Genomic DNA, 18,864 nt, shown 5'->3' with positions numbered 1-18,864 from the left:
GTGCGTTAAAACAGCGTCGCCTCTAGCGTCCCCATACTTGTAGCGTTTGACGCGGAAAAAGAAAAAGAAGGAGAAAGAAAAACGAGCAGGAGCGACACGGCTTCAACGTGAACCTCGAGCCGAACCAATACAAACCCCACGTAACCTTGAAAACTGGTCGCCGCGCGGGAGGCGGAAGGCGCAGGTCGAGTAATTAATGCCATGATTGCGAAAGGAGAGGAGACAAAAAAAAAGAAGAAAGAAATAAGGAGGAGAGCAAAGGAACAGCGGCCATTCTTGTTAATAAGCTGCTAACGATTACACATACACGTGAGGAACACTTGTCTTTTTGTATTGACAGACGGTGCCGCAAGAGCGAAGGTCGTCTTGGCGCTATCCGTATGAAGCAGCGAGTGTGGCTCAGAACCAATATAATATTAACGAAAGCGACCGGAGCACTCGAACGACGGATTTGCACCTGTCACATTGCACGTGGGTGCGGCATGTCCTCGCAGTTTAAAATTTTTTTTTCGTACTATTATAACGGCTGCACTGTATATACACGTATTCATTCGGATAATTGCCCCTCATAAAAGTTGGCCGATGCTAGTTGCTGTGTCTACAAATACGACCCATTGTGACCGTTCAACGCGGTGGAAAAACCTTGGAATGGACGTCTTTGCATACACCGATAACCTGATAAGCTCTAGGGTCAGTATCTTTCGGCCTCAGCCATTCTTATGCCGTGAGACCTCTAAATCCAACGCGTTCTTTAATCATCGTTAGTCTGGTGTGCGATTCGGCTGCCGCAGCAGCTTACGCAAGGGCGTGGCGTACTGGTGATGATGACGACGACGACGACGATAATAATAATAATAATAATAATAATAATAATAATAATAATAATAATAATAATAATAATAATAATAATAATAATAATAATATAAAAATATATTAATAATAATGATAATAATAATAATATAAAATAATAATCCTATTTTTATGTCCACTGGAAGTCGAAGGCTTCGTCTCCCTGCGATCTCAGTTGCCTCTGTCTTGCGCTAGCTGATTCCAACTTGCGCCTGCAAATTTTCTAATTTCATCATACCACCTATAGTTTTCTGCCATCCTCGACTTCGCTTCCCTTCTCTTGGCACCCATTCGTTAACCCTAATGATCCACCGGTTATCTGCCCTGCGCTTTTTATGACCTGCCCAACTCCCTTTTTTTTCCCTCTTAATGTCAACTAGAATGTAGGTCTTTGCTCTCTGATCCACACTGCTATTTTACCGCCTTTAAACGTTGCACCTAACATTTTTCATTCCATCGCTCCTTGCGCTGTCCTTAACTTGTTCTCGAGATTCTTTGTCCGTCTCCAAGTTTCTGCCCCTTATGTTAGCACCGGCAGAGTGCAATGTTTCCATATCACTGGCGTTAATTCCCTAGAAGGATTTATGGCGTTTAATGAACTGCTATAATCAATAAATAGCCAAAAAATATCTGTGCTCCATTCTACCAGACCACAATGACGTTGATGACACCGATGTAAAGCCCATCGAGAAGGCAGGCATATTGTCCGCACCACATACATCACAGGCATACGAGGCAGTGGCACTTCATATAAAGCGTGCGGAAAACAAAGAATTCGAAACAGCTGAGCGCGACCGCAGTGACTACAGGCATCTCCTATTCTCGCAACACTTTTGTTTTTAAGCAGCTGAAGGAGAGGGAGAGGAAACGCCTACATTAGGTTTAGTGCAAAGCAAGCGAACGCACGCACAAAGACACACTGGACGGGCGCTACGAGTCCAACTCAAGAAAGCACTTTGTTGAGAATAGGCATGCGGTAGGGTGAAAGCCCTCAGTCAAGATTGTGCTGCCAGGCACTTCATCTCCTCCAGGTGTGGTCCACTGAATTGTGACCATAAAATACTTGTACACTATGCATACATAAAATAAGACTTCGTCGGTCGAATAGTTTCACAATGATACGCAATACGTCTCGTCGCCTGTCTCGACACGTTTGCACAGAGCGCCACATATATCGCCCGCCAAGAAATTTGAATTCTGCCTCGCCGCTTTTCTTTCTTCTTTTTCTTCTTCTCTCGTTTTACTTTCTTCCACTTAGCTGGAAGTTCGAGGAACGTGGCGCAAGCGAGTTGGTTCTTAATTAAAACTTTCACACTTTACGAGCAGCCACGCGCGATGGGTGTGAACTTTCCCAGCCTGATCTGAAACCTGAGAGACTCAACGCAATTAAGCGAGCGACGGCTCATCCACATTCGCTACTCTCGGTTTTGTTTCCACGTCAAGGCAAATTGGGCCCCAGAAGGGAAAAATAACGAAAAAAAAAACCGGGCTCGAAGAAATGACATCGGTGTCCCCCTGTGGACTAGGCGCAGACTTCGTCGGACGCGATAGCGAAAGCTCTCTTGGCGAATAGAGCCTAATCTACTCTGTTCACTAAACTCAGGATGAAGCAGTGCAGAGAACCGAAACTCCCAGGTAGAGCAGGCACCATCAGGCATTACAGGCTTCATTTTCTTTACTTTGATAACTTATTGGACACGGGACGCAACGGAAAGACAAGGGGGCAAGACTATGCCACCGCTGATGAGGTGACAGGCCATTTGGATTTAGCACCGATTGGAATCCTATATGCCCACGTTTTGCACGCTGCGGTAAAGGAAACACGTACTAGAAGAACAAAGAAAAAGAAATGGAGAAAAAATACTGGCGAAGCAACGAATAAGGGATCCATAAGTGCGGTAGCTGCTACTGGAGCATCGTCTATGAAACAAGCGGAGCGAAAATTACGACACGCGGGTGTAACCGCATAACGAGTTGAGTCGTTAAGCGGGCTGCGACATGCTATACGAGCCGAGAGAGTCGGTGAGGGGAAAGAAGGCAGGGAACTGCCGCACGCGATGATACAAAACGAAGATGGGGGCACGTGACTGCACTGGAAGAAGGGGAGATAAAGTAAACACGTAATGGCTTCACCACGAGGGGGCACCGTCAACTTCAATTCTTTCCCTTAATTCTCACTTTGGCGCGTTACCGAGTCCCTTGCAGCCGCTGTCGTCGCGGAAAGCTGACACCGTGCTTAGTTGTATAGGCGCGCGCGCTGTTTGGAAGAATGAAAACAAAAGAGCGGGTTTCACGTTCAGCCGCTGCCGATGCTACTGAAGCGCGCGCATACAAAGACGCGCAACACTTTTTTTTTTTTTCCGAGCGTCATTAGCGGTAGCGTCGGGGCGTCCCTGGAGCGAAGCCGCAGCGATTACCAACTGACGAGATTGCCTTTCCGAGTTATCCGACCCGTTCGTTTTGGAACGAGTCTCAGGTATGATGACGAGGCAGATGCAGTAATAAAGGGAATAACAGGCAGCTGCGGGAGAGGGGGTCGCGTGGGGGAGGGTTGCGGGGAGGCGAGAACTTCGTCGCCCGCGCCATCCGCGTCGTTTTATTGGCCCGACGACGAGGCGCCTGCTGCAAACGCGAACATGTTGCGCGGGTAAGCGGAGAACGGCGGTTGCGTTTTCGAGTGCGGGCGCGGCTTTGACGAAATCAGATAAGCTGCGATGGACAAAGAAAGAAAAATGCGAAGGGGGGGGGGTGGAGGAGGGAGTGCTGAAAGTGAGAAACCTGCGCGCATTTTCCTCTCCGACGCCTTGCCAAAAGCTGTAGGGAACACAGTTGGCACGTGACCAAGGCTTACTCTCAGCAGTGCAGTGTGCCTACACGTGCGAAAAAAGTTAGACGGGGTTGAGGACGCGAACGTTTTATTGGTTTTGTCAGTTGTCGAGCACGGTGGCTGCAACAAGACGCCAGCTACCCTATGCAGGTGAGGATTTGGTTACGCCCCGTTTCCACTGTAAAGTTTTCACGAAGGGTGTACCGACTTTTCGATTAGTGTCAAGGTTACTGCGCACCTGGACAGATCAGATGTGTCAAGGCTGCGACCTTGGCTGCTTCCAAACTTTCGTTGTATCAGTGCTCCATATGTATATAGAAGCACAGTTGTCCCCACTCCACTGAGATTTTGATAAACAGGTGATGTATACGGGAACCACGCAAAAAGGCCCGCCGACGGATTTTGTCACCGGTGGAGCGTCTTCGGAACATTTTACATGATCTATGCTTGCGTGAAGCTTCTTTGACGAAACACAAGCTTAGACAATTTGTTACACTACGTTAAAGCGGTGCAGCGAGGTAAACACGTAAACAGAACCGTTGACGGGTCGTTTACAGTTTGGCTACGCCATCGGTGAATCGGTGAATGCTGATCGGTATGCGATTCTCTTAAAGACAACCGCTGCGATAGTCCTCCGAGCTGCAGCCAGGCAGTTTTTTCGCAAGGTGGGGGGCACGTACTTGTCCGGGAGAGAGGGATGGGGCAGGCGGTCTTTGTCGCACGTGGTTTTATGTCACGTATCCCTGATACGCCAAACTTTCGGAGGGTTGGGGTGGGGTGCACCTGCCCAGTGCCCCCCCCCCCCCTCCCCCTTCGGTCATACCCCTGCTGAGCAGAGTGAGAGAAGCATATCAGAGAAACGAGGGTAATGCGTGTACCGGCTTCTTGTATCTCAGGATGATGTCGTAACCTTATATGGACAGCCTCCTCTGCTCAAAATAATGACGATCTGGAGAACACGGGATCTCGACAGTGCTACACCTCTTCGACCACAGCACGGAAGCGACAGAAACGGAAAATAGGACTACATAGTGGAATTTAATATTTCAACGTATGACATTTGGGCTTAGCAAGCACCGAAGCCCACTGTGCGCCCAAACGTGTGCCGATTTCAACCTAATTTGGTCCCAATTTAGTCTAAACTTTCATAAGAGCCACTGCTGCGAAAGAGATATAGATAGCAACAACAAAAACAAACAAACACGCGGCGCCGATTATCTAAGCCCGGACATGGCACGACTCGTCGTTAAACCTGGATCGCTCAATTTCAATTTTTTTTTTCTGCCCATATTTTCAGGCCCGTAATACGAGCATGGTGACAGACGCGTCGTGCGATGGTTCCACAACCAGAGTGGGGCAATAACGTGCCGTGTCGAGTTTTCCGAGTCGCACGACGGTCCCGCAATTAGGTTTCTCGTACCGTTGCGCGTAGGCGACGATGATGAGTACTCGCAATCCGTCCATCTCTTCTTTTCCAACAACTGATAATGTTCGAACATCCTCGCCTGCTTCCTTGCTTCGCCGTCTGGACGTCCTCGTGATTGAGGCAGCCGGAATTGGAAGTCACGGTAATATAAAACCAACGCTAGAAATTGCGGTTACAGATTCGTGCGCACCCCGGTCGCTAATTGGGTCGTGCGACTCTTGCACATTTCGAGATTTGCACGGGTGTGCGATTTCAACGATCGACCGTTGTCGGCCAAGATAATGCAGATACACGACGTCTTGCCGAACTATTTCAAGAGCTGTGATTTCTTTATCAACACCTGCCGGTAGTTCTCGGTACTGAACGAAACAAGGCGACGAAGCACTGATAACATTTATAAGCTCCAGCGTGAGGAGTGAACGCCCTGCCACAAATTCCTAAGTGTGATGGTAGTGGTAGTGTTGTTGCTACAGGTAGTGTTAACCTGAGAGTCAGTGCGACAGTAGCTCCGCCTGAGCACCGCTGTTAAAAACGTAAAGTCCGCGACCTCTTGACTATATTATAATACCAATAAAGAGAAGAATCGCAGTTTAGTACTTGAAACTTTTGCAAGTTGTTTCGTGCGTAGGGGATCAGTCGGTCAAAATGAATTGTTGAAGTTAATCTGCATAAGTAGTGGCTTCTTGTAAAGCACACATAGCTATGCTCAAATTTAGGAAATGTACTATTTCCGATGAGCAGAGAGCCAGAGAGTTTAAAATATTAAAATGTGGAAATCATTCATGCTCCAGACTTCGCCGGTGTTGTGACAGTCTGCGAGTCTGTTGGCAAGACCCCACTATAATAAAAAAGAAAGTGGCGAAGAAATGTGGTTGTGTTACCGCCAAGGGCGAGCATTTATAATACAGCAATAACGTGGAAAGATAATCTAGAAAACGTTCGTCCTACTCGCAGATTAAGCCGTCTTACAGAGACGCCTCAGTCTGGTTTACTGAGTTTTATATTTTGTTTAAGCATCGTTTCAAGTTACAAGTCATGTTTCGAGTTATAAAATTGCTTCGACGGTGACGCACAAACACACATATATCCGACCCTGTTGTTCCCTGTGGAGTGTACATACATAATTAAGCTCCGAGAACCAGACAGTGAATGCTCGAATGTCCTCTTTCGCTACGCTATTCAGTGAACCCTTGGAAACCAAAACTCATTACATAAACGCAAGAGCACACTTTCATGACGCAGCCTAACATAGCTTAGATTTGGCGGCAATTGAAAAATTAGTTGTGAGGCTTACAACGCCCTCGAACTGTGGTTTTTGTCAGTCACTTTTCATATAAAAACTGATAGTACTGAAGAATGAAATGTACGTACCCGACTTCATCGTGCGATTTTGTAGCGTCTTAGGAATTAAGTACTTCAGGGGTTCCAGTTGAAAATGTCACGTCTTCAGTTGTGAAATGTCCTTCAGCGAGCTTCTCAACCCGAGGTTATACAAGGTTTAGCCTTGCAATGAATTAATGCTTTCAGGAAACGGTGGTATAGAGACTGCGGCTACGGAACTAAAGCTGAAAAAGGAAACATTTCAAAAAACCTACCCTGTTTTTCATGAGCTTAACGCGGCTGGAACACATGTTGCAATTTAGTAGTTATCAAGGTATTATGAGTGTATGAGATAATTAATGCTTCACACATAGACTTTACGGCATCTTATGGCGTCACGTCAACGTAGCTGTACTACCACGGACGAAGCCTCGTTATGAACTGGAGATAATACTTTTCATCGTATTTTGGAGTTTTTCTCAGCTTTTCGTGCACAGCATGGAACGTGTAAAATGACAGAACAACAACTTTTATTGATGGTTATCAGTTGAGAACTATACTTTATGAACTCCAAAATCAAAACCCCTACTTAAATTGCAGTATTGTCATTGGAAATAAATATGGATAATGTTAGCGAAGAAAATGATTAAGAAAGTAAGTGAACGCAGAGTGGTAACGTCTCACTGCTTCACAGGTATTTGCCAGCTTGTTAACGCGGAAGGTGAGCACTAACAAAAAAAGAAAGCCATGAATTTTCTTAGAATTTTCTGGCATACCTCAACTTCTTGAATTTTCATCCTTAGACAGAAGGTTCTATGTCATTCGATTAAGAAATAAGTGTGTGGCTTGTTTCTTGCGTCTCGTGGCTTTTAGATTCTAAAGATTAAAATGTGTCCGTCAGTTACGGTACTTCCAAATGCGAAATTTGAGCGCAGCTCGATAGGTGTTTTCATTTCGCGATATAATGAGGCTAATAATATGAGACCTTAATCACTGTTGGCAGTGGGCCAGTGCCGTCAGCGCCTTCGCAGAGGGAGGGGCAGTATGGGAACGATGGCATGATGAGTGGCATCGGAGCCAGCTGTGGTAGAAGACGACGACGAACGCGCGAGCATTGGCACGAGCGCGTTCATGCGGTTATGCCGAGGGACGCCAAAGTTCAACGCAGAATCAGGTGCTTAAGAGCTGCACTCATAGAGAAAGCTGCACTTTAAAACAGAGCATATCCGCGCACACGCGTTCCAAGTTCTCTCGTCTGGCGTCTCCTGCGAGCTGCGATTGGGTTCCGCGAAAAAAATATATTGCCGTGGTTTGGCGTTTAATGTGCAACAAACCGACAGGTAAGCTATAGTGACAATAGCTGGAAAGCTAGCTTTTCTTTGTATGCGTGTGTCTGCATGCATGTGTGTGTGTTGAAATATGTACAGTAAGATAATTAGCTACAAAGTTCATTACTGTAGCTATATTAGCGCAAATTGATTTCTCGTTGAAGTAATGGCCGCCCCATCGAGTAATCTAGCTCAAGGGCTACAGTTGTTATCTGGCACAGGCAATTTTTTAAAATTTGGTGCAGCTAAATAAAACACCCGATATTCAGGTGTTTGAGAAAAGATAAAGTAAAATCAATCCTAACCCCCGTATGCAGAAATGCAACTTAAGTCGAAGCACATGCTTGACTTGATTTAGATGACGCCTGGCGTTAACGTGCCCAAAGACGCTCACTGCGTTTCCTTCGGCGCGTTCCCGATATGCGTCACTCGGATCAAGTCAAGCATGGGCTTCAACTTAAGTTGCATTTCTGCATAAGGGGGTAAGTATCGTATTGACTAAGTGGAAGGAATCTTACAATTCAAAGTCGTCATTCTAACACTTTGCAAGATGCTTCATCGTGAAGCGACACTATGCGTGTTTATTGGGCAGTTATTTGAAAGGTATTGCAAACTTGTAGAACGCTGACTTTGAGTTGTGAAACTTTCTTTTACTTCGTCGATATTACACCTTAGGTTGTTTCAACGCGATTACCATTCTTGGCCTACTTTGCTCACTTTGGCATGGTGCTGTTGTCTGCTATCTAGCCCGTGAGATGTCGCTCTGGCTCGCGATACAAACAAGGAAAGTACTACATGTCCAACTTAAGTGTCAACTCGCGATGTTCTAGCTGACAATGAAATTTAAAGTTTGACGTCTGAAAAAGACGTCTGTATGCAATGACGCCGTATGCATATATATATAGTTTCTTTTAATTGAGACCTGCTGAACCTCAACTGCACAGCGTCAGAGGGACAAAGCTGGCTGCGGTTAGGAGGCCGCCTTTGGTGAAGCTCTCTTTGTGGCGTCCGAAGGCAGAGACGCTGTTGCACGTGGGTGTAATGCGACTAACATTGAGCTTACTCCTTTCACTACAGATTGTAAGTAAACGCGCCTTCAGCAATACGATGTGTCGCTACATCGCTTGGATGCCAATCGCATTTTGCTTTCTTCTTTCTGCACACGTCTGTAATATGTGATCTGTGCACCATCGATAAGTGCTGTTGGAAGTCAGCGCCTTGTATGACTTTCATCGTTACAGAAATTGTAGGGACACACTCCAGACAAGTTTCCGCCGTCGCCGTGATGTTCTGCATTAAGTACAAGTGCGACAACAGCCTATAGCGCCCCCCTGCGCCTTATGCTGTATGTGTAAAGGTGAGTCGAGGGATGGTGAGGGAGGGTGAGTCGAGAGGGATGGTGGTTTGATCCATGCCGTCGCAATCATCCGGTGCAGTGCGCGAAAGGCAGTTGGGGGGAAGCGGGACGAGCGCTGAGAGAGGGGAAGGGACGCAGGACGCTTTCGGACGCAGAAGTTCCTTCGCGCTCAGTAATAGGTGGACGACGTCACGTGAGAGAAAGAGTTATGGTGAGAGGCTACGTTAAGGTGGTAAATTAATCGAATGCGGCGCTATCACGGCTGCCTGGGCAAAGCACACGTGCTCATTGTATTGCGAAGTTCTTTCCCGAGGCAACGTTTCTCTACGAGATAGTGCGAGTCCGAATAAAGCCACCATAACAGCGCACACTTGAGAAGGCTGGCGTGAGCGTATACTTGATTGAACGTGGTGCAAAATATAATAAATTTCCGAAATATCAGTTCTTACACACAAGGAACCCGGAGAAAATGAGACGTTGTGTTTTTTTTTTTTGCCAGGCTTCAGTTTCGCCACTGAAACATTCTGAATCGAAAATGCATGAATAACCCGCTTTCGCGTCCGAAGCTAGCGCTCATTAAGATGGTGACTGGCTTCTCTAATAAATACCCTACACCTTAAATAAAAAGAAAAAGAAAAGAAGTAACATCACTATTACTTCATCAATGTTTGCTATAGAACAATGCGGGCACATAGTCATTACTTTCAATGACAGCTATGCTTGGGACAAGTCGTCAGAAAGAAGAGAGAATGATAGAGGGCAGGAGTCCTAGGGGTGCAGGAATTGTTTACATAGGCGAATTCGCATGACCCGTGTTTCGACACACGCTAGTCAAAATAATGCAGAAATCCGAAACATCACGATAAGTGAAAGGAAAGAAAGTAAATAGAGAGAGAGAGAGAGAGAGAGAGAGAGAGAGAGAGAGACTATAGACTTTGTCTGCATTGCGTTACTGCCCTCTGGCAATGAGTAAGCCCTAAGCGTAAACATTCGAGCTTGCGAGCTAGGCTCTGACGGAGACTTTGTTGACTCGGACGTCGAGAAAATTTGATACAGCAGTGTCCCGGCGGGGGGCTTTGCCTAAAGCCATCCGCGCGGTCATTCCGGACATTGAATTTTATGAGATCCGAAAAAAAAGTTAAGAAAATATGCAGATGGGGAAAGGCCGCCCCTCCTGGCATGGTGCGCGCGTTGGTCGCCAAAGAAGGCAAGCCGTCAAACTTGCCACTGTTTAGAGCACGTGACCATAAAAAAAAAAATGACCGAACAGAGCGCGCGTTGCTGCGCCTTTCCAAGCCGAAAGACCTGTACGCGGGCACTTCAGACGGGAACGGCACGTTTATTAAGCCCCGGCGCACTTTTTTTTTTTTGAAGCGTGCTGTGTCGCCGCAGGCGACGCGAAGGAGTATAAACTTGCGAAAGTAGTTTGTCTACTTGCGTGGAGATACACTGCAACGACTTATATACGCGTCACAAAATATCCCGAAGGGACCGCGGCGCGTGCTACGAGTGCTGACCGCTTGCCCCGATCGACCTTTCTTATCTTATCGATTCATCGAGCTAGGGACGATAAAATAAAACGAAGCTAGAGGGGGGAAAAACAGACAAGCAAACAAACAAGCAAACAAGCAAGCAAGGAAACAAACAAGCAAATAAAAGGAAGGTGCTGAGCACTGGAAACGCAGTTCATACTTCGCGAAGCGTGGGTCTTGCAGCAGCTTTGTAAACACGCTAGGGAAGAATAACATGACAAGAAAGGCAGGATAGCACTGATTCCTCTAAGAAGGGGTACTATAGATATATAAAAAATTGAAATGAAGGAAATCGTGAAGTTGCTAAAGACAGACAGACGAAGCTTCGCTGTTTGTTAAGAGACGTCAATGAGCGAGCTTGTTGAATATCCTCTCTGGTCAACGGATGCGTAGGTGCGACAAATTGAATGCGCGAAGAAATTGAAGAATGCGAGTGCGGAAAAAAAAGGAAGAACGATGAACGCGTGTGGCGGACGCTTGAATCAGATCAAACATGAAGCATCTTTGCGCTCTCGTATACCTTTTCCAGTACATTGCAGCATTCAGAATGGATACGTCCCTGAAAGGTGACGTCAGATGTCACTGGGCGCATCGGTATGCGTACGGGACTTTCTATATGGATCAGGCGAAGCGTTAGAAAAACCTAGCATACTTGGGCAATCCCGAAATATATCTTTGAATACAAACATCCGGGCGCATCACCACCCAGTTTTATTGCAATATCTCCGCGTTGTTACTGGGCTGCCGCGACACGCACGGCTGGATGATCGGCGACGTGCTATGCGCAATCGCAACCACATCAACACATTATCGAACATCGGCGCAATGTAGACCTTACTCCAGAAAGAATGGCGCAAAAAAACAGGGAAGAGATAGAAAAACACGTACTAGGGCAGACTAGCAACTCCTATCTGGTGCCTCTTCGTTTGCGCCGTTCTTCCTTGAGTATGGATTACCGACACGTTCAACAGTCAGTACTTCTAAATGTAGACCAGCTCCGACGCCACTCAACTCACCGGGACTTCGCTCTCTTGCGCCCTCTTGGTGAAACCCCGGACTCAGAGTTGAAGGCCGCAGCACTGACGCCCCCGTCGGAGACACATACGCAACTTGTCGACTCACGAACTATGCCAGGGCCGAATGGACCCGTGCCGCCACCCAGAGCGCTGAAGGTGCTGCGCAAAACGGCACGTGGGGGGTCTAGCCAGCTCCCGCGCCACGCCCTTTTACTTGGACGCTGCCCTGCGCACGACACCCGACGGTACGCGAGCTGCAGTTGGAGTACACCGTTTCGACGCTGGAACCTTGCGCGCCCAAGAGTACGTGTTTGGTAACCAAGAACCACCAGACGTACTCGTGGTCGAACTGCTGGATGTCCGTGACGCCCTGCGCGAACCCGTCCAAGAATCTCCAGGTACTTCACAAATTACAATATATACCGACATTCCGGCGGCGCTGCAAATATTAGTCCCCCACACACTGACCCCGTCACAGGGAAGATAGCAGAGGCAAGCAGGAGGCTGCGCAGGGTGCACGCAGTCGAAGCCCGGGTATGGTGTGACCGGCCACTGCGGAGCTAGTACCTGAGAACGAAGTGGCTCACGCCGCTGCGAGCGCGATAGTAACCTTAAATATCCGCGGCGACGAAGCAACTTTGCTGCCCCTACGAAGTAACGGAAATGAAGATACATTGTTCCTAGAACAACGACAGAGGCGACGACTGATCGTGAGCGCCTACGACAATATACGCCGAAGGAAGCTCGACATGTAGGCTCGTCGCGCGCATGTCAAGTACACGTGCACAAGGTCCTCACCGGGACTGCACTTACGCCGGATGTACTTGCACGATGGCGCGCGCACAAGCAAAGAAGACGCCTCCCGGGCAACACGTCGCTAGAGCTACCTCCGATACAAACAAGTTGCCCAGCGTGCAAAACGGCAGCGGCGCCAACTATCCCACACTTGCTGTGCGAGTGCTCAAAGTATGCAGCCCTCCGACGAAAGCACCGGGGAAAGTGGCCAGTTTCGAGGAGTCGATTCGTCCTTCTGCGGGAGGGGCCGACCGTGTCGGTGGGTTCTGTTCATCTTTGCTGCGGAATTGGGCATTCTCCGCATGACGGTAGCCATTCCGGGAAGCATTCCTAGGTGGCTGGCCCTGTCCTCATCTCCCAATTCCCCAGCTCCATTGCCCTTAATAGGCCGATCAGCCATCCCTCTTTCAATAAAGCTATGCCTTTGTAATATCAATTATATAAGCAATACAGGTGAATTTTCGCTGTCGCGCTGATGCTCTGTGTAAAGACCAAGTGCGATACGATTCTATAGCGCACAACGCGCGTTGTGCTGTGGGTGGGAGAGAAAGCGCGCGAGGGTCAGCCGGGAAGGACGGTGGGTTGATGCTCGTCGACTTCACCACGCACCCATTGTTGGAGGTCACGTGTTCAAGGAGCGCTAAGGAGGGGGGATGTGAGCGCGCGGTAACGTGATCAAGTGCGAGCTAGAGGTGTAGGTGAGCGTGCGTCTGTTCCTCTAGCCCGGACGTGGCTGCAAGGTTGTCCGTGTAGCTCAGCGCATACTTGGCCCACGCGCCTTATCTTGGAAGTATTGTGTGGCTTGTGCAAAACGCGAGGGCGAGCCCAGATAGCTGGTGGCTTTCTGCGTACTGTGTTGCTGCGCGTTTAGTGTTGGAGGTCGCATAATCTCAAGTTTCCTAGACGCGTTGAAGTGAGAGACTGCACGAAGTGCTCGCTCCCCGCTGCTGCGGCTCTTCGTCAAACCATTGTCGCGACAGCGTGTTCGTGGTCATCGATCGAATGAAATATGTTCATGTTTACCTGTGCCCGTATGACACGGTGCTTGTGTTAACGTAATTAGCAAGTGAATTGTTACTGCACTATATATGACCGAAGAAGCTGCGAACCTGACTTCGTGTAGTTTTCTAGTACATTGCTATCCCCATTAACTTTCCGCCTTTCGGGTGTAACTACGACTTTTCTATTTCCAACCACACATGCCTGTGCCCACAACGTAGAGCGTATGCTGACATTGACGCATTCCTAGCCATAGCTGGAGTAGTGGGTCAGCGGCCATGAGTTCGTTCTCCTCAGCGCGAGTCAACTGAACATCTCCTCCGCACCTGTACCCGCAGCTATGACCAGCTTCCTTCTACTGCGCACAACGTTAGATCACCCGTACTTCAGATTGTCCATGATTGCAAGTGTCCTTGGAGGTACGCAAGCTAAGAAAGTGACATACGCGTTAGTGCAGTTCCTGAAGTCGACGGACCTCAGTCAGCGATTGTAGTCTCGATGTGTACCACTTCCACATGAACGCGCCCTGAGTGCCCCCTCCTCTTTCTTTCCTTCTTTCTTTTTTCTTTCTTCTTATAATCTCTAAACTACCGTGCCCCTGCGTACAGGGTAGCAAACAGGAACGTACACCCACTTGACCTCCCCGCCCTTTCCTTCTCCTCCTCCTCTTCTTTCTTTATCGCTAAGCCGTTGGCTGAACCACTTGTGGCAATGACATTCGTATGCCATTTGAAAACGAAATGAAGCAATAAAAAGGGACAGAATACAAAAAGAAACCGACAGAGACTCAAATAATTGTTGCATAGGCGTCCAGTGTTCAATAGTATATAGCCACATCGCGGAAGTATGGGTACCCGCAGCCCAGGGAAAGCAAAGTAAAAACTACGCCCGAGGGATGGCGTGCTCATTGGTGCAAGCATCCTGCGCCATCACGTAGGCTTTCCTCATTCCTGATTCCACGAGACGAGCCGGGGCGGCATCGTGCCTGCGCGTCTCTGGTGTTGCGCCGCTGAAGACGTCCCTCGATGCCAATAAAGAAGAACAAGGAAAAAAGAAAGAAAGAAAAGGGATGACACCACCAGTCGAAATATTAATAATGAGACAAGCAAAAATAGAAGACGCGTATAATTACGAATCTGCGTCCTTTCGGGGGCCGGAGCAATCAGCGTCTCAAGTGGTGCGGCACGGAGACGACCATGGACGTCGTTTCGCTTATCTTGACTTACGTACCGTACGCACTCGTCTATAGGCTGCCACACTTTCGTTTCGCTATTTCGACGACGTGCGGCCCCTTACGCGAGGCAGCTAAATTCTTCGTGTCTTGTTGTCGTGCGTAATCGACATAGTTCACTTGTACTCGTACAGCGAACGCTGTTGCGAATTAAAGTTTTTACCACCACCACCACCTGTTGCTTTCAAAATGCGTTTATCTTTCTTCACGCATGGACATCACGCGCTTGGTTCCCATCTAAGTTCTCAAGACTGTCGCTTTCATCGTTGCTCAGGCTCGGTTCAGCAGCAAAGGGGAATAGAGTCGTTCTAAGTTTCATGCGTGGTGTTTCCACGCCTGAATTTTCAACTCTTTTCACAGCAATACCGGAGGACACCGCACGTCACGTCCCCATAACGAAAGAGCAGACAGACTGCAGGAACAGTCTCTAATTTCTTATTCCAACTTTCTCTGTCTTATTTTCTTTCCTTTTTGAAATTCTGACCTACCAAGCTCGGGGTGCGGCTCTTACGCGAGTGTACACGGTATCTCCCAAGACGCTGTCTCCTTCTCTTGGGCGCGCCGCCAAAACAAAGGCCAAGGGGAGGCCAAATAAGAAGCAGCAGCAGGCGGGACGTATGAATGAAATGCACGGAGAGACATACGCGGGGAGCGTGACGTAATAACTAGCGCTGGATACGGTCGCAACGAAGGGACGTGGATGCCTTAGCTGCACGTCTGGCAGTGTTTCTATATTTGTTTAACAAGTAGGTTACGTGATTGCTTCTCGTCTTTCTTTCCCGAACTGTTTGCATCCACTACTTTGAGAAGAGCATGCGCTGCATACCCCTTCACGGAAGCTCTGCGTACAAACATTTCTTCTTGTTTTCAGTTGGCGCTATATGTCTAGCGCAAGCGGGACTACGTGGCATACATAGTTCGCGCTATCTCTGCCACACGACACACAAGGAAAACTATTGCTGCTGAGGCAAGACGTTCCCCGACAATTTCTGTGCATTGCAGTGAGTCACAGCATTGGACGTCGTGGTAGCAGTGGTCCTGCCGGTGGTGCTGTAGCAGCAGACGGGGTTAGCCTGTCATGCTTAGGCGGTGCATTGCCGTTACCGATGAACGCGAGCGTACGACTCCCAGTAATATAGATATTTTTTATTTTTCTTTTATTGCTACATGTCTTGACCGTTATACCCCCTATGTATAGAGGCCATCGACCTTCGTCGCCGCGAATGTGTCTCAACGCACATGTCCCAGGGATTATGATGGTTACCCGCACGCATTTTCACTGCACGTGGTGAGAAGATCACAACACCGCAGTAGCTCTTGTGTGTGACAGGTCACGGTATGAGGAGTAAATAAGAGGCTGTACAGGACATATAACGAGACGTGCTTGGACTTTACGCGGCTTGAGATGTGTAACTATGCATCATGTTATATCTACGCCGTGACTTTTTTACTGCATCTCTCACTGGTGCGTTGGTCTTTTGACGCGTTTCTACGAGCCAATTTTGCGGTTGCAACACCGACATAAAAATGTATTACAAGACGAGTTACGAGCTGGAAGCGTTACCTCACGACCACTCCGCCTGCACAACGAAAGGGTATAATGCAACGATTTGAGTGAGGTAGTGCCTCTAGCTGCTCTGATAGGCTGACGCCATGTTCTTCAGTGCTTCAGTTCTAGAATTTAGCACAAAGGTGAAACAATTTAAACTAAGCTAGCAGTAAGATGTAGATGGCAGAAAGGAGAGAAAAGGAAAAAGTATTCTGTGCCACCCAGACACAGACTACCCATGGGAGGCGGCGACATTAAGCGGCATACATTCCAACCCCCACACACTCCCTTCCCCCCCCCCCCCCCCCTCCTGCCCGCACCACCACTCCTCACACACATTACGAAAGCGCCGCCGAATCAATCCTGAGCTATTCGGTGGTCAACACTGGACTTCCGTTACAGCACCATTATGGCCGAGGCGTCGAAGCGATCGCCGATCGGTTCAAGGTAAATGACACTGAATTGAGGTCTTGAAACATTTTGATATTCAACACACTAAAAAATGGCGCAATGTTTTCGCCTTTCTCATTAGCTCGATGTTTGTTCAAAAGTCTCAAGGTGCGGCCGCTGGAAAGGCCCCAGTGATATCTCTTCAACGATCTACGTTTCACAGCCATCCCAAAACATTTCAAAATTTCAATCATACCCTGCAATAACCGCTAAACCCATGAGCAATATGAATGTCACCCGTTGGCTCGTCTGGTTTTTACCTAATTGTACAGCACTATTCGTGCAAAATTGGCAACAGGAAACAAGAGTCGCAAGGAGTTGTGAAATAAAGCGTTATACTAAGTGAGAGAGCCGAGGCAACAACCAAACAGAAAGGGAAAGCAAAAATTGTTGTTTGCGAAGATATGTATGGATCAAAATCTTTTTATTTAAAAGGGAAGTAAAGAAAACGCCGGCGGAAGCGGAGAATGATTCCGTGTGTTTTGAATGACGCTTCTACATTAATCAGTCGAGCTGCCCGAAGTATAGCCACACCTCTGCTGTGCTTATGTGGTTGTTTTTCTAACATTCCGCGATGGGCGCAGTGCGCCTAGAACTACAGCGCCCTGCGCTATACGCGGCTGTACGGGACTGGCGGCCACGCATCGTTACGCAAATTTCCAAATACATCACTAGTCGGTTTTGGCATTTAACTTGGTGCAGTAGTAAACGAAGGATCCAAAGAACTGTGATTGTTCCGCAAGTATATCTTTCTCTATAAGAGCTCATCAAAAAAAAAAAAAAAAACGCTACCAGAAATATTTATTTCACACTTTCCCCTGTTTACTTGTTTTTGGCAGTGCTCTTCCTGCGTTTACTTCCTGCACGAGTCCATTTGATGTGGTTCCTTGTATATCAAGTAAAGGAGAGGTGTATTTCACCGTTCTCCATAAAGCCACGTAAACCTGCGAATGACAAATGAGGCAAGGTGAATCTCACAGGCGTGAGATTCACCTCTCACGTACCTGTGAGATACACCTTATTTCATTTGTACTTTGCGGGTTTATGCGCCTTTCTAGTGTATGGTGGACATTATTCACGTTTGTGCATTTGCATAGAAAAGTTACCTTGGGTTGGGCCCCACCCCCCCCAAAAAATACCCTGGGCACATGTCTGGAACCACCTCCACAATAAATGCTGCGTTACTGGCGGTAGAATATTATTCCAAATGCACCTGCGAATGTTTATTCTAACCAATACCGCACGAAGCAGCGCATAGTATAATACGCCAACCCCGATGCTGCAGCAGAAAGAAAATGCGCTTTAAGAGGAAGCGTTAGCTAGAGTGCTCCTATCTAAATATATGTAAAAGAAGAATTCATTCTTCTCGTCGAACACTTCACCAAATTTGACGAGGTTTGTTGAATTAAAAAAAAAAGCTTAAAATCTAGTGACTCTTACATTCGAATTTTTGATTTAGGTTGTGAATATTTTATTAAACACTGGCGAAAATCGCAAATTTTCAGAAAACGAAACTATCTAGTTTACAACTGTGTAACCCAGCAATGAAAAGTGATACCATAATTATATGAATTGCATCTAATAGTACATCTAAAGCGGGCTAAATTCATATGTTACACATGAATCTCAAAAAATTTTGTATTATGGAAATAGAGCTTTCGCAGAACCCTTGTTTACAACGTAATAAATTCACGTGAGATATAAGATGTCATACCAAATTTGTCCGCTTTCAGTGATCTAGTAGTTGTCGCTTACAGAACCGCGATATTTGTTCTTGATGCAGAGTTATCAATTTGTAAACTTCGTGTTTTAATTTTTTTTCTAACATTCGAATTTTCGAAAATCCTTAAAATAAAACTTAGGCACTTATTCGAAATTCGACTTGACCAGTCGCTATAATTTAACTTTCTCCTTAAAAAGCAGCAAATTTCATTAAGATAGGTCCAGGGGTTATCTCAGAAAAACGTTTTTGCGTTTTACATGTATTTGAATAGGCCGCGTCGGAGTTGGGCCCTAGCTAGCTACATAAACTTCCTCTTAAGAATCATGATCGTCTGACGTACTATGATTCGTTGACGATTGGCAGGAGATCCATAAAACAACACCGAGCTGAGGCAACTTAAACGAATCCAATGGTAAATAGCGAGCGGCAGGGTAATAAATGTAAGAAAGAGCTACGTCGTTC

At 47.3% G+C, this 18,864-nt stretch overlaps 2 protein-coding genes across 10 annotated transcripts in view; one reads left to right on the top strand and one right to left on the bottom strand.

Moving 5' to 3' along the window:
- The window catches only part of LOC135902476 (uncharacterized), an 867,879-nt gene that overhangs the window by 163,027 nt on the left and 685,988 nt on the right, over positions 1-18,864 (top strand). For all 3 annotated transcript variants that reach the window (XR_011511382.1, XR_011511381.1, XM_070531982.1), the window contains exons 1-2: positions 7,581-7,762; positions 8,992-9,107. Coding sequence is in view for 1 of the 3 variants with exons in the window: in XM_070531982.1 (XP_070388083.1) it covers positions 9,098-9,107 (10 nt within the window). In the remaining 2 variants the exon portion in view is untranslated. Of the gene's footprint in view, positions 7,763-8,991; positions 9,108-18,864 lie in introns of those variants that run through there.
- The window catches only part of LOC135916969 (calcitonin gene-related peptide type 1 receptor-like), a 333,393-nt gene that overhangs the window by 53,939 nt on the left and 260,590 nt on the right, over positions 1-18,864 (bottom strand). The window lies entirely within an intron of this gene.

The sequence above is a fragment of the Dermacentor albipictus genome, chromosome 1, assembly GCF_038994185.2.
Source record: "Dermacentor albipictus isolate Rhodes 1998 colony chromosome 1, USDA_Dalb.pri_finalv2, whole genome shotgun sequence".
Lineage (NCBI taxonomy): Eukaryota > Metazoa > Arthropoda > Arachnida > Ixodida > Ixodidae > Dermacentor > Dermacentor albipictus.
The sequence above is the reverse complement of the archived record's forward strand: the minus strand, read 5'-3'. Positions and strand labels throughout refer to the sequence as shown.